The sequence below is a fragment of the Carcharodon carcharias genome, chromosome 30 (assembly GCF_017639515.1).
Source record: "Carcharodon carcharias isolate sCarCar2 chromosome 30, sCarCar2.pri, whole genome shotgun sequence".
NCBI classification, from domain to species: Eukaryota; Metazoa; Chordata; class Chondrichthyes; order Lamniformes; family Lamnidae; genus Carcharodon; species Carcharodon carcharias.
Window position 1 is genome coordinate 16,164,877 of NC_054496.1, and position 12,064 is coordinate 16,176,940.

At 47.4% G+C, this 12,064-nt stretch overlaps 1 protein-coding gene across 1 annotated transcript in view; it reads left to right on the forward strand.

Annotated features, from left to right (window-relative positions):
• The window catches only part of xab2 (XPA binding protein 2), a 70,256-nt gene extending 58,401 nt beyond the window's left edge, over positions 1-11,855 (forward strand). The window contains exons 16-19 of the mRNA XM_041177430.1: positions 5,405-5,576; positions 9,343-9,469; positions 10,067-10,179; positions 11,471-11,855. Coding sequence (XP_041033364.1) covers positions 5,405-5,576; positions 9,343-9,469; positions 10,067-10,179; positions 11,471-11,532 — 474 coding nt within the window. The 3' untranslated portion in view covers positions 11,533-11,855. The remainder of the gene's footprint in view (positions 1-5,404; positions 5,577-9,342; positions 9,470-10,066; positions 10,180-11,470) is intronic.
• Positions 11,856-12,064: the final 209 nt, after the last annotated feature.

Genomic DNA, 12,064 nt, shown 5'->3' on the forward strand with positions numbered 1-12,064 from the left:
GCTGTGTGATCCCAGGGTAGGTACTCTTACTGCTCCCAGCTGTTGACCCAGGTATGTACTCTTACTGCTCCCAGCTGTGTGATCCCAGGGTAGGTACTCTACTGCTCCCAGCTGGTGTGATCCCAGGGTAAGGTACTCTTACTGCTCCAGCTGTGTGATCCCAGGGTAGGTACTCTTACTGCTCCAGCTGTGTGATCACAGGGAGGTACTCTTACTGCTCCCAGCTGTGTGATTCCCAGGGTAGGTACTCTTACTGCTCCCAGCTTTGGATCCCCAGTGTATACTCTTACTGCTCCCACTGTGTGATCCAAGGTAGGTACCTTACTGCTCCCAGCTGTGTATCCCAGGTAGGTACTCTTACTGCTCCCCCGCCTTGTGATCCCAGGTAAGTACCTTACTGCTCCCACTGTGTGATCCAGGGTAGGTACTTTAACTGCTCCCAGCTGTTTGATCCCAGGTAGGTACTCTTACTGCTCCCAGCTGTGTGATCCCAGGTAGGTACTCTTACTGCTCCCAGCTGTGTGATCCCAGGGTAGGTACTCTTACTGCTCCCAGCTGTGTTGAATCCCAGGGTAGTACTCTTACTTCTCCCAGCGTGATCCGGGTAGGATACTCTTACTGCTCCCAGCGGTGTGATCCCAGGGTATGTAATCTTACTGCTCCAGCTGTGTGACTCCAGGGTAGGTACTCTTACTGATCCCAGCTGTGTGATCCCAGGGTAGGTACTCTTACTGCTCCCAGCTGTGTGATCCCAGGGTAGGTACTCTTACTGCTCCCAGCTGTGTGATCCCAGGGTAGGTACTCTTACTGCTCCCAGCTGTGTGATCCCAGGGTAGGTACTCTTACTGCTCCCAGCTGTGTGATCCCAGGGTAGGTACTCTTACTGCTCCCAGCTGTGTGATCCCAGGGTAGGTACTCTTACTGCTCCCAGCTGTGTGATCCCAGGGTAGGTACTCTTACTGCTCCCAGCTGTGTGATCCCAGGGTAGGTACTCTTACTGCTCCCAGCTGTGTGATCCCAGGGTAGGTACTCTTACTGCTCCCAGCTGTGTGATCCCAGGGTAGGTACTCTTACTGCTCCCAGCTGTGTGATCCCAGGGTAGGTACTCTTACTGCTCCCAGCTGTGTGATCCCAGGGTAGGTACTCTTACTGCTCCCAGCTGTGTGATCCCAGGGTAGGTACTCTTACTGCTCCCAGCTGTGTGATCCCAGGGTAGGTACTCTTACTGCTCCCAGCTGTGTGATCCCAGGGTAGGTACTCTTACTGCTCCCAGCTGTGTGATCCCAGGGTAGGTACTCTTACTGCTCCCAGCTGTGTGATCCCAGGGTAGGTACTCTTACTGCTCCCAGCTGTGTGATCCCAGGGTAGGTACTCTTACTGCTCCCAGCTGTGTGATCCCAGGGTAGGTACTCTTACTGCTCCCAGCTGTGTGATCCCAGGGTAGGTACTCTTACTGCTCCCAGCTGTGTGATCCCAGGGTAGGTACTCTTACTGCTCCCAGCTGTGTGATCCCAGGGTAGGTACTCTTACTGCTCCCAGCTGTGTGATCCCAGGGTAGGTACTCTTACTGCTCCCAGCTGTGTGATCCCAGGGTAGGTACTCTTACTGCTCCCAGCTGTGTGATCCCAGGGTAGGTACTCTTACTGCTCCCAGCTGTGTGATCCCAGGGTAGGTACTCTTACTGCTCCCAGCTGTGTGATCCCAGGGTAGGTACTCTTACTGCTCCCAGCTGTGTGATCCCAGGGTAGGTACTCTTACTGCTCCCAGCTGTGTGATCCCAGGGTAGGTACTCTTACTGCTCCCAGCTGTGTGATCCCAGGGTAGGTACTCTTACTGCTCCCAGCTGTGTGATCCCAGGGTAGGTACTCTTACTGCTCCCAGCTGTGTGATCCCAGGGTAGGTACTCTTACTGCTCCCAGCTGTGTGATCCCAGGGTAGGTACTCTTACTGCTCCCAGCTGTGTGATCCCAGGGTAGGTACTCTTACTGCTCCCAGCTGTGTGATCCCAGGGTAGGTACTCTTACTGCTCCCAGCTGTGTGATCCCAGGGTAGGTACTCTTACTGCTCCCAGCTGTGTGATCCCAGGGTAGGTACTCTTACTGCTCCCAGCTGTGTGATCCCAGGGTAGGTACTCTTACTGCTCCCAGCTGTGTGATCCCAGGGTAGGTACTCTTACTGCTCCCAGCTGTGTGATCCCAGGGTAGGTACTCTTACTGCTCCCAGCTGTGTGATCCCAGGGTAGGTACTCTTACTGCTCCCAGCTGTGTGATCCCAGGGTAGGTACTCTTACTGCTCCCAGCTGTGTGATCCCAGGGGTAGGTACTCTTACTGCTCCCAGCTGTGTGATCCTAGGGTAGGTACTCTTACTGCTCCCAGCTGTGTGATCCCAGGGTAGGTACTCTTACTGCTCCCAGCTGTGTGATCCCAGGGTAGGTACTCTTACTGCTCCCAGCTGTGTGATCCCAGGGTAGGTACTCTTACTGCTCCCAGCTGTGTGATCCAGGGTAGGTACTCTTACTGCTCCCAGCTGTGTGATCCTAGGGTAGGTACTCTTACTGCTCCCAGCTGTGTGATCCCAGGGTAGGTACTCTTACTGCTCCCAGCTGTGTGATCCCAGGGTAGGTACTCTTACTGCTCCCAGCTGTGTGATCCCAGGGTAGGTACTTTACTGCTCCCAGCTGTGTGATCCCAGGGTAGGTACTCTTACTGCTCCCAGCTGTGTGATCCCAGGGTAGGTACTCTTACTGCTCCCAGCTGTGTGATCCTAGGGTAGGTACTCTTACTGCTCCCAGCTGTGTGATCCCAGGGTAGGTACTCTTACTGCTCCCAGCTGTGTGATCCCAGGGTAGGTACTCTTACTGCTCCCAGCTGTGTGATCCCAGGGTAGGTACTCTTACTGCTCCCAGCTGTGTGATCCCAGGGTAGGTACTCTTACTGCTCCCAGCTGTGTGATCCTAGGGTAGGTACTCTTACTGCTCCCAGCTGTGTGATCCCAGGGTAGGTACTCTTACTGCTCCCAGCTGTGTGATCCCAGGGTAGGTACTCTTACTGCTCCCAGCTGTGTGATCCTAGGGTAGGTACTCTTACTGCTCCCAGCTGTGTGATCCCAGGGTAGGTACTCTTACTGCTCCCAGCTGTGTGATCCTAGGGTAGGTACTCTTACTGCTCCCAGCTGTGTGATCCCAGGGTAGGTACTCTTACTGCTCCCAGCTGTGTGATCCCAGGGTAGGTACTCTTACTGCTCCCAGCTGTGTGATCCCAGGGTAGGTACTCTTACTGCTCCCAGCTGTGTGATCCCAGGGTAGGTACTCTTACTGCTCCCAGCTGTGTGATCCCAGGGTAGGTACTTTTACTGCTCCCAGCTGTGTGATCCCAGGGTAGGTACTTTTACTGCTCCCAGCTGTGTGATCCCAGGGTAGGTACTCTTACTGCTCCCAGCTGTGTGATCCTAGGGTAGGTACTCTTACTGCTCCCAGCTGTGTGATCCTAGGGTAGGTACTCTTACTGCTCCCAGCTGTGTGATCCCAGGGTAGGTACTCTTACTGCTCCCAGCTGTGTGATCCCAGGGTAGGTACTCTTACTGCTCCCAGCTGTGTGATCCCAGGGTAGGTACTCTTACTGCTCCCAGCTGTGTGATTCCAGGGTAGGTACTCTTACTGCTCCCGGCTGTGTGATCCAGGGTAAACTCCTGAATTGGCAAATTGCTTTCACACTTTTATGGAGCATTAGTGAGATTTCCTTCTTCCCATTGTTGGTTTAGTCTCACATGCTTGATAGAAACCTGTGTTCCTTTTTTAACTTCAGTAGTGATGTCAGCTTTAGAGCGCAGGCACCCCTCCCCAGTTTGTACCACAGCTGAGCTCAGCAGACTGAGTGCAGAGCATGCCATGGTGTTATAATCATCCTGGTCTATATGCTTCTCTACGGGGTCTTGATTTTTGTTGCAGAGTTAGGGGTAGTGCCCCTGCCTCTGCTCTGAGTTTGAGTACACCCCAAGACTTGATGGCCAAGGAAAGCGCCTTCATAACATGGCCAATCAGGTTGATTATTAGCCTGCAAATCCTTCCAATACATCTATGGCAGGTGGTAAGAGCAGGAGAGCCAACTGGTCAGCCATGCGGAGTGGCGCCCCTCAAGCTATAGTCCCTGGCTTCAGGCTTGGGACCTGCGGAAACAGGTGTAAGCATCAGATATCGATGACCCGCATCGTCCTTGCTTTCTCCCCTCCTGCCCCTCAAGGCATCCAGTCCTCCTGGGAAATATTCCTTGGACGCCATTCTGGCACCTCAAGTAAGTAACCTGCCCTTGTGCGTGTGAGTGGCAGCAGGTTAATTGGCCTTGGATAGCAAGCACGCTATCCAGCAGAGGAATTTGAATGGCAGTTGGAAATAGGAACCTTGAAAAGCCTGTTTTCCTTGTCTAGCTCAGGTATTGAAGTCAGTTTTGGATGCCCCTACCCCCAGTTTCTTCCGCAGCTGAGTTCAGCAGACTGAGGACAGAACATACCGTGATCTTATGATCTCCTGGTCTATATGGTTGCACCTCGTGTTGACTTTAGCTGCAGAATTGGGGGGGGCGGTGGGGTATATGTACACAAATCATCAAAGGTGACAAGACAGGTTGAGAGTGGTTACTAAAGCATATGGGTTCCTGGGCTTTATAAATAGAGGCATGGAGTACAGCAGCAAGGAAGTTATGATAGACCAATATGAAACACTGCCTCAGCTGGAGTACTGCATCCAGTCCTGGGCACCACACCTCAGTAAAGGTGTAAAAGCATCAGAGAGGGTGCAGAAAAGATTCACGAGAATGATTCCAGTGTTGAGGAGCTTCAATTATGTAGATAGATTGGAGCAGTAGGGATTGTTCTCTTTGGAGAAGAGAAGGTTGAGAGGAGTTCAGTAGAGTTGTTCAAAATCCTGAGGGATCTGGAAAGATAGGGAGAAACTGTTCTTATTGCTGGAAGGATCGAGAAGCGGAGGCACAAATTTAGGTTAATTGGCAAAAGAAGCAATGGCGACATGAGAAACATTTTTCCACAGTGCATGGTTAGGACCTGCAATGCTCTGACTGAGGGTGTGGTGGACGTAGATTCAGTCGGGTTTTCAAAAGGGAATTGGGTCATTATCCAAGAAGGAAAAATTTACAGTCTGCAGGGAGAAGGCAGGGGAAGTGGAACTAGGTGAATAGCTCTTGCAGCAGCCAACATGGACATGACAAGCCGTATGGCCTCCAGCTGTGCTGTACCTTTCTAGTTTAAGTTGTGGGGGTGAGCGATTGATTTTTTTTTAATATATAGAATTGATTCCTTTATTCGGTTTTTTTTAAAGATAGTTATGATTCAATACATTGGCAGTTTTCAGTTTCCAACAGGTTTCCTATTTAACTCTCTGTTTACTTTCAGATAACACCGTCATTCTGGCAGACCTGGAAGGAATTTGAGATCCGACATGGTAACGAGGACACCATTCGTGAGATGTTGCGGATTAAGCGTAGCGTGCAGGCCACGTACAACACCCAGGTCAATTTTATGTCCTCGCAGATGTTGAAGGCCTCCACTAATGCTACAGGCACAGGTAAGCTGTCCAGCAGTCGGATGTAAAGTGGCCAAGTTATTGAAATAATGGAAACAAGCGATAGTTGTCACTCCTCAGACCACAAGAAAGTTGCAAATGATCCAGGCCCTGTGACCCATTTTCTACTTCATTCATCCAGGCTGAACCTATAGTCTCCCTTTTGCAATATCCAGTTGGGTCTTTAACAGTGCTGGTGTTCTTTAACAGTTCTGGTGTTTTCACCCCTGCTGCTTCTCAATTAGGGAGACTTTTCCACATGTTGCAACAAAGAACTTACTGAGATCAGTCCTGAATTTGTCATTAACTACTTTGCGGCCTCTTGGCCTTCTCCCACTAGTAGTTTCCCAGATTTACCATTGCATGCAGTTTACACAATCTTTTACACCTCCCAGACATCACCTCTCAAAGATAAAATGGCCCAACTTCCTTCAGACTTTCCTCAGGATACAACTGAGTGGCTTGTTAAAGTATTTCAGAGGCCATTGCAAAGCAACCACATTGCTTTAGGTCTGGAATCACATATTGACCAGACCTAGGTAAACATTTAATTCCCTAAAGGACATTAGTGAACCAGATGGGTCACCATGATCAATACTAGATTTTCAGTTCAGGATTTATTTAATTCATTGAATCTGCTTTTCCAAACTCCTGTGGTGGGATTTGAACACTTCACCAGACCATTCATCGTGGCCTTTGGATTACTAGTCCGGTAACATAACCATGATGCTTCCGTGTCCCGTCAAGCTGGTTTGCATGTTGAAGAGCTGCCCTATAACGTGTAGAAGGCACACTGTTTTATTATTGCAGAACTCACTGGGGATAGTGCACTGTAATATCGACTCACTGGGGATAGTGCACTGTAATATCGACTCACTGGGGACAGTGCGCTGTAATATCGACTCACTGAGGATAGTGCACTGTAATATCGACTCACTGGGGACAGTGCGCTGTAATATCGACTCACTGGGGATAGTGTGCTGTAATAGTGACTCACTAGGAAAAGTGCGCTGTAATATCGACTCACGGGATAGTGCGCTGTAATATCGACTCACTGGGGACAGCGCGCTGTAATATCGACTCACTGAGGACAGCGCGCTGTAATATCGACTCACTGGGGACAGCGCGCTGTAATATCGACTCACTGGGGACAGCGCGCTGTAATATCAACTCAGTGGGGACAGTGCGCTGTAATATCGACACTGGGGACAGTGCGCTGTAATATCGACACTGGGGATAGTGCGCTGTAATATCGACACTGGGGACAGTGCGCTGTAATATCGACACTGGGGATAGTGCGCTGTAATATCGACACTGGGGATAGTGCGCTGTAATATCGACACTGGGGATAGTGCGCTGTAATATCGACACTGGGGATAGTGCGCTGTAATGTCGACACTGGGGATAATGTGCTGTAATATCGACACGGGATAGTGCGCTGTAATATCAACACTGGGGACAGTGCGCTGTAATATCGACACTGGCGATAGTGCGCTGTAATATCGACACTGGGGACAGTGCGCTGTAATATCGACACTGGGGATAGTGCGCTGTAATATTGACACTGGGGATAGTGCGCTGTAATATCGACACTGGGGATAGTGCGCTGTAATATCGACACTGGGGATAGTGCGCTGTAATATCGACACTGGGGATAGTGCACTGTAATATCGACACTGGGGATAGTGCGCTGTAATATCGACACTGGGGATAGTGCGCTGTAATATCGACACTGGGGATAGTGCGCTGTAATATCGACACTGGGGATAGTGCGCTGTAATATCGACACTGGGGATAGTGCGCTGTAATATCGACACTGGGGATAGCGCGCTGTAATATCGACACTGGGGATAATGCGCTGTAATATCGACACTGGGGATAATACGCTGTAATATCGACACTGGGGATAGCGCGCTGTAATATCGACACTGGGGACAGTGCGCTGTAATATCGACACTGGGGATAGTGCGCTGTAATATCGACACTGGGGATAGTGCTCTGTAATATCGACACTGGGGATAGTGCGCTGTAATATCGACACTGGGGATAGTGCGCTGTAATATCGACACTGGGGATAGTGCGCTGTAATATCGACACTGTGGATAGTGCGCTGTAATATTGACACTGGCGATAGTGCGCTGTAATATCAATCCCCACTGTTCTCTGAGCCACGACAAATGTGAAAAGTTTGACCAAACCACCAGATTGCCCCAATTCTTCTTAACTGTTTAATTTAGGTTAACAGAATACAAGCACCAGGTTTGTAAACTAAATAAGTAAATAACAGGTTATTGAACAAATTGTCTTTAACTAGTGGCAAAAGAAAGAAATATGAACTTCTAACACTATAACTTAAACTCTACCCCCTTCTTACATCCCTCTACACACTCTCACTCATTCACACTCAGACATACACACACCCACACACACACACACACACTCACTCACTCACTCACTCCCTCCCTCCCTCCCTCCCTCCCTCCCTCCCTCCCTCCCTCCCTCCCTCCCTCCCTCCCTCCATCCCTCCATCCCTCCATCCATCCATCCATCCATCCATGGATTTTAAGAGTGGACTAAAACAGTTCAATAGCACCAACCCGGGGTCGACTGGTTGATTTTGATCGATGTCTTCCAAATTCCTTTCAGTTCTTGTTGATAACACGAGGTGGTCTTCCAGTACTTTCAGTCTTTAGTTCACTGGTTGAGAACTTGCTTTTCAATGTGCCTAACAATTATTTTCCCCTTTTCCTTTTTACAGGAGATTACTCAGAGAGAGAACAGTTTATAGAAATATGAGGAAAAGAGATTTTAGGTATTTTCTCTTTGCAGGCCAGGAACTTTCTGCACTGCTACCACACAAGCCCTGGTCACATGGCCAGGAGCCAATTAAAACTGTGATGTCTTGGTCCAAGACTCCTTTCTGGCACCATCCTGTCTTTCATGGCACACTCTGTTCCAGGACAGCAACATTGTATATATATCTCATCCTGTTTCAGTAGACATGTCTTTCAGACTGCAGCCACTGTAGTTTTAAATCCATAGTCCAACAGAAATAGAGAAAAATAAAAGGTTATATTCTTTGCACAGTACATTCATTCTCAGAACACCTAACACTGCAAAATTACCCACTTTCCCTCCTTCCCTATGGGCTATAGGCTCCTAAAATCTTGACTTCACGCTAACCACCGCTTCTTGAGTTTCTGCATCACCTCTCATTTAACTTTTTAGATGCCTCCTTCGATGCAAGCCTTGACCTTTCACCCAGATTGCTCAGTGATTGCAATCTTACCTAGTCCAGCTCTTTCCATGTAGACTCTTGTGTGGCAGTGTAGGCCATAGAGCTAGCTGTGCGGCATGTCTGGCCAGAATTTTGCGGAAGTGTTAATGAGCCTGGTATTTTGTTTTGAAAGCTGTGACTCATTAGAGACAGTCTCTGAACGAAATAATAGGTTTTGAACTGTATAAAACTTTCTGGCAGTGTTGCCTGCTCTCTGTCTTGAATTGCTGGAATAAACTAGCTTGTTGTTATCTTTTTTAGTGTGAATAAGTACTATTACTTGTAGTAATGCCATATTGGGGTTGGAGGGGGGGAATCTGAAAGGAATAATAGCCCAAGAGTTTGCCTTTAATCAAGAACTTACAGTCCAAATCATTTGCTTAATCTGGTAAGAGTAATGTGTAGAAGAGAATTAAAAACCCTAAATCATTTACAAGATGAGTATGGCGTTTTCAATAAGATCAGCTTTTTCCCCTTACATTCATTATTCAGTGTCTGATCTTGCACCTGGGCAAAGTGGAATGGATGACATGAAACTACTGGAGCAGAAAGCCCAACAGCTGGCGGAAGAAGCTGAGAGGGAAAAACCCAAACCCAAAGACAAAATTCTGTTTGTCAGGTATGCTGTGCCTTGGGCAGAATTGGAAGCGATTCTTACTAATGTTACATCTTACAGTTCGGCTGGGTATCCTGAAATCTAGCTTGGATGAGATGAGCGGTCGTGGGCTCATCCTTTCCTCTGTCAGTATCCCCACTGACCTAATATAGAGGGTCTTGGAGTTTGACTCCAAGTCAAACCTTTGTGCCCCCCTCCCACCTTCTAACCTTTCTCCCCAAGCCCCTCGGTTTCTTCCTAAACACCTGAGTTCAGCTCAGTCCTTATTTCCAACCACAAATGGCAATGAGCAAGTTTATGATTGTGGAATGTAATACAAATGGACTGAACTGAATGGCTGCAGAACACAGTACAATCTTCACTAAGGAAATTTTCCATTAATTTCTCTTTTGAGACGCTGTCTGGGACTGAAATACAGTTGGCCCCAAGTACAAAACTACAGGGCCACAGCAGTCAATTTCAGTCTTGAATAAATTTAACGGATTGCAACCTTGCTTTTGCTCCAGATAGCCTATTCTTGGTCCTTTAGCGTTAACATGCGTAAAGTCTAAAGAGCTCTGAGTTTTTCTCCTGTCTTGACTTGCACAATCTCGTTTACAGGAGTGATGCATCTCGCACCGAACTCGCCGAGCTTACAAAGCAGGCCAACCCGGATGAGATTGATATCGATGATGATGATGACGACGATGAGGAGGGTGATGATGAACCAGATGGTATGTAAGGATTAACGGACCTTAACCACGTAATAAAGATGCACTCCCACTTTTGAAGCATCTTTGTAAAACCTGTAACAAACCTTCTAAACCCCCTTTTATTTGCTTTGCAACTCCTTCACTGCCTTCAAAAGCTTCCTCGAAATCTTCCCTAACTTTTGTCCTAGTTGCTGTCCAGTGCCTCTCCCTCTAACCCCTGGTTTGTTCTGAAGTGTTTTGTTTCAGTACCTTAAAAGCATTGTATAAGTTTGCATTTCTGCAGCAAGATCCTGATTTTTTTCTCTTGCTGCAACAGTGGTTGTGGATTTTGAATTAGCTGGTCTATGTCGTTATATTACTGTATGTAATAATGTGCAGTTACCATTTAAATAGAAGCTCTCCATACTTGTCCTTCACAAAAGTTACATTTATTTTTTTTTGTGTTATACTGAGACATACAGATCAGGAAGATTCCTGCTTTGATTTTTAGTCTCTGTTGTGTTAGCTGATCTCGTTGAGGTAGAAGTGTGACCACTCTAGTTGGCCTCAGTGCCCCAGGGTTAGTATCCACTGATCCCAGCCAGAAACGTTATGTGGATAGACTGTAATGCCTGTGTAATTGCAGTGCTGAATGCCCAGTAATGCTCCCCGAGCATTGTATCACATAGGATATTACCAGTGTCTCTGGTGATGGTATGTTACAGTTCACTCAGGAAGGCTGAGTTACTGTGGCAACGTGTATTTTTTACATGCATGTTGTCGTCTGGAGCTATGGAGCTATGGTAGAGGCTCCAATGTTTCCATCACATGGCTCACCAGGAATCTCTCCCGCTTTTACCGTCTGCTGTTGGCATGTGTTAGAAACCTGTGTTTACAGATTGATACTGAACCTGCTTGGCCACATAATGAATGCATCTTCTTTGGCCATCAAGTCCTGGGGTGGGGCTTGAAACCAGAGCTTCTGATTCAGGCTGGGACACTATTCACTATGCCACAAGACTTCCTTAAAATAGCAAGTAGAACTGTGAATATTTCACTTTTAAGTAAGCCTGTGTATTAGATTGTATTTTAAATTGGAATTAATATCACTAATCAAACAGACACTGCTGTAGCTTTATATCTGCAACATTGGTCTTTCTGGCACATTGTGCAAGCTGAGCATTTACGGAACAGCTTAGGGAGCCAGATAATTCTCTGGACTTGCCTAATCAGTTAAGAGCTTAGTGTTGACATCTTGATGAAAATGATTTAAAATGATTTTAACCACCTTTTTATAAGGTACCTAACCTTTTTTTTGCTTACCTATTTGCAGAGGTGCCACTTGAGCAGAAAGCTGTCCCCTCGGCAGTGTTTGGGGGTCTGAAAGATGACTGAACAGTAACTCGATGCAGAATAATTACTCCCTATCATCCATCACCTTTGATAGCAGAAGCTGCTGTTTGGAATGCAGATACCCTGTACGTGCTGTTTAAGGCACATCTTAGCTGGTTAAGAAGCTGGACTGATGGAAGGATTTATTTCTTCCCCTTCTGTTTTGAATTCCAATTCCCCCTCCTGGTACCTGTGTATTACCAGCCAATGGGCACTGCCTTCTCTTCTGTTAAGCGGTATTTATATAAATGTATGGCTAGAGCTAGTTTCTTTAAGGACTTAAAGCTCATTTCTATTACATTAATAAATGAGAATTCTACAAAATACACAACTGTGCCGTGCACAGACAAACCCAATAGTCAATTTGGGGTGGGTGGTTGCAGTTTCTATACTTTGTGTGGGGGGCAGTCAAGACCTTTATTAACTTCGTATTCCCTTGTCCGCCTTTCCATACTCAAGGCCAGTGTTTGTCATTTTCTCCCAAATATTGACAATCTCACAAGGTTCGTCATCCTGATACTTCTCAAGGACAGTC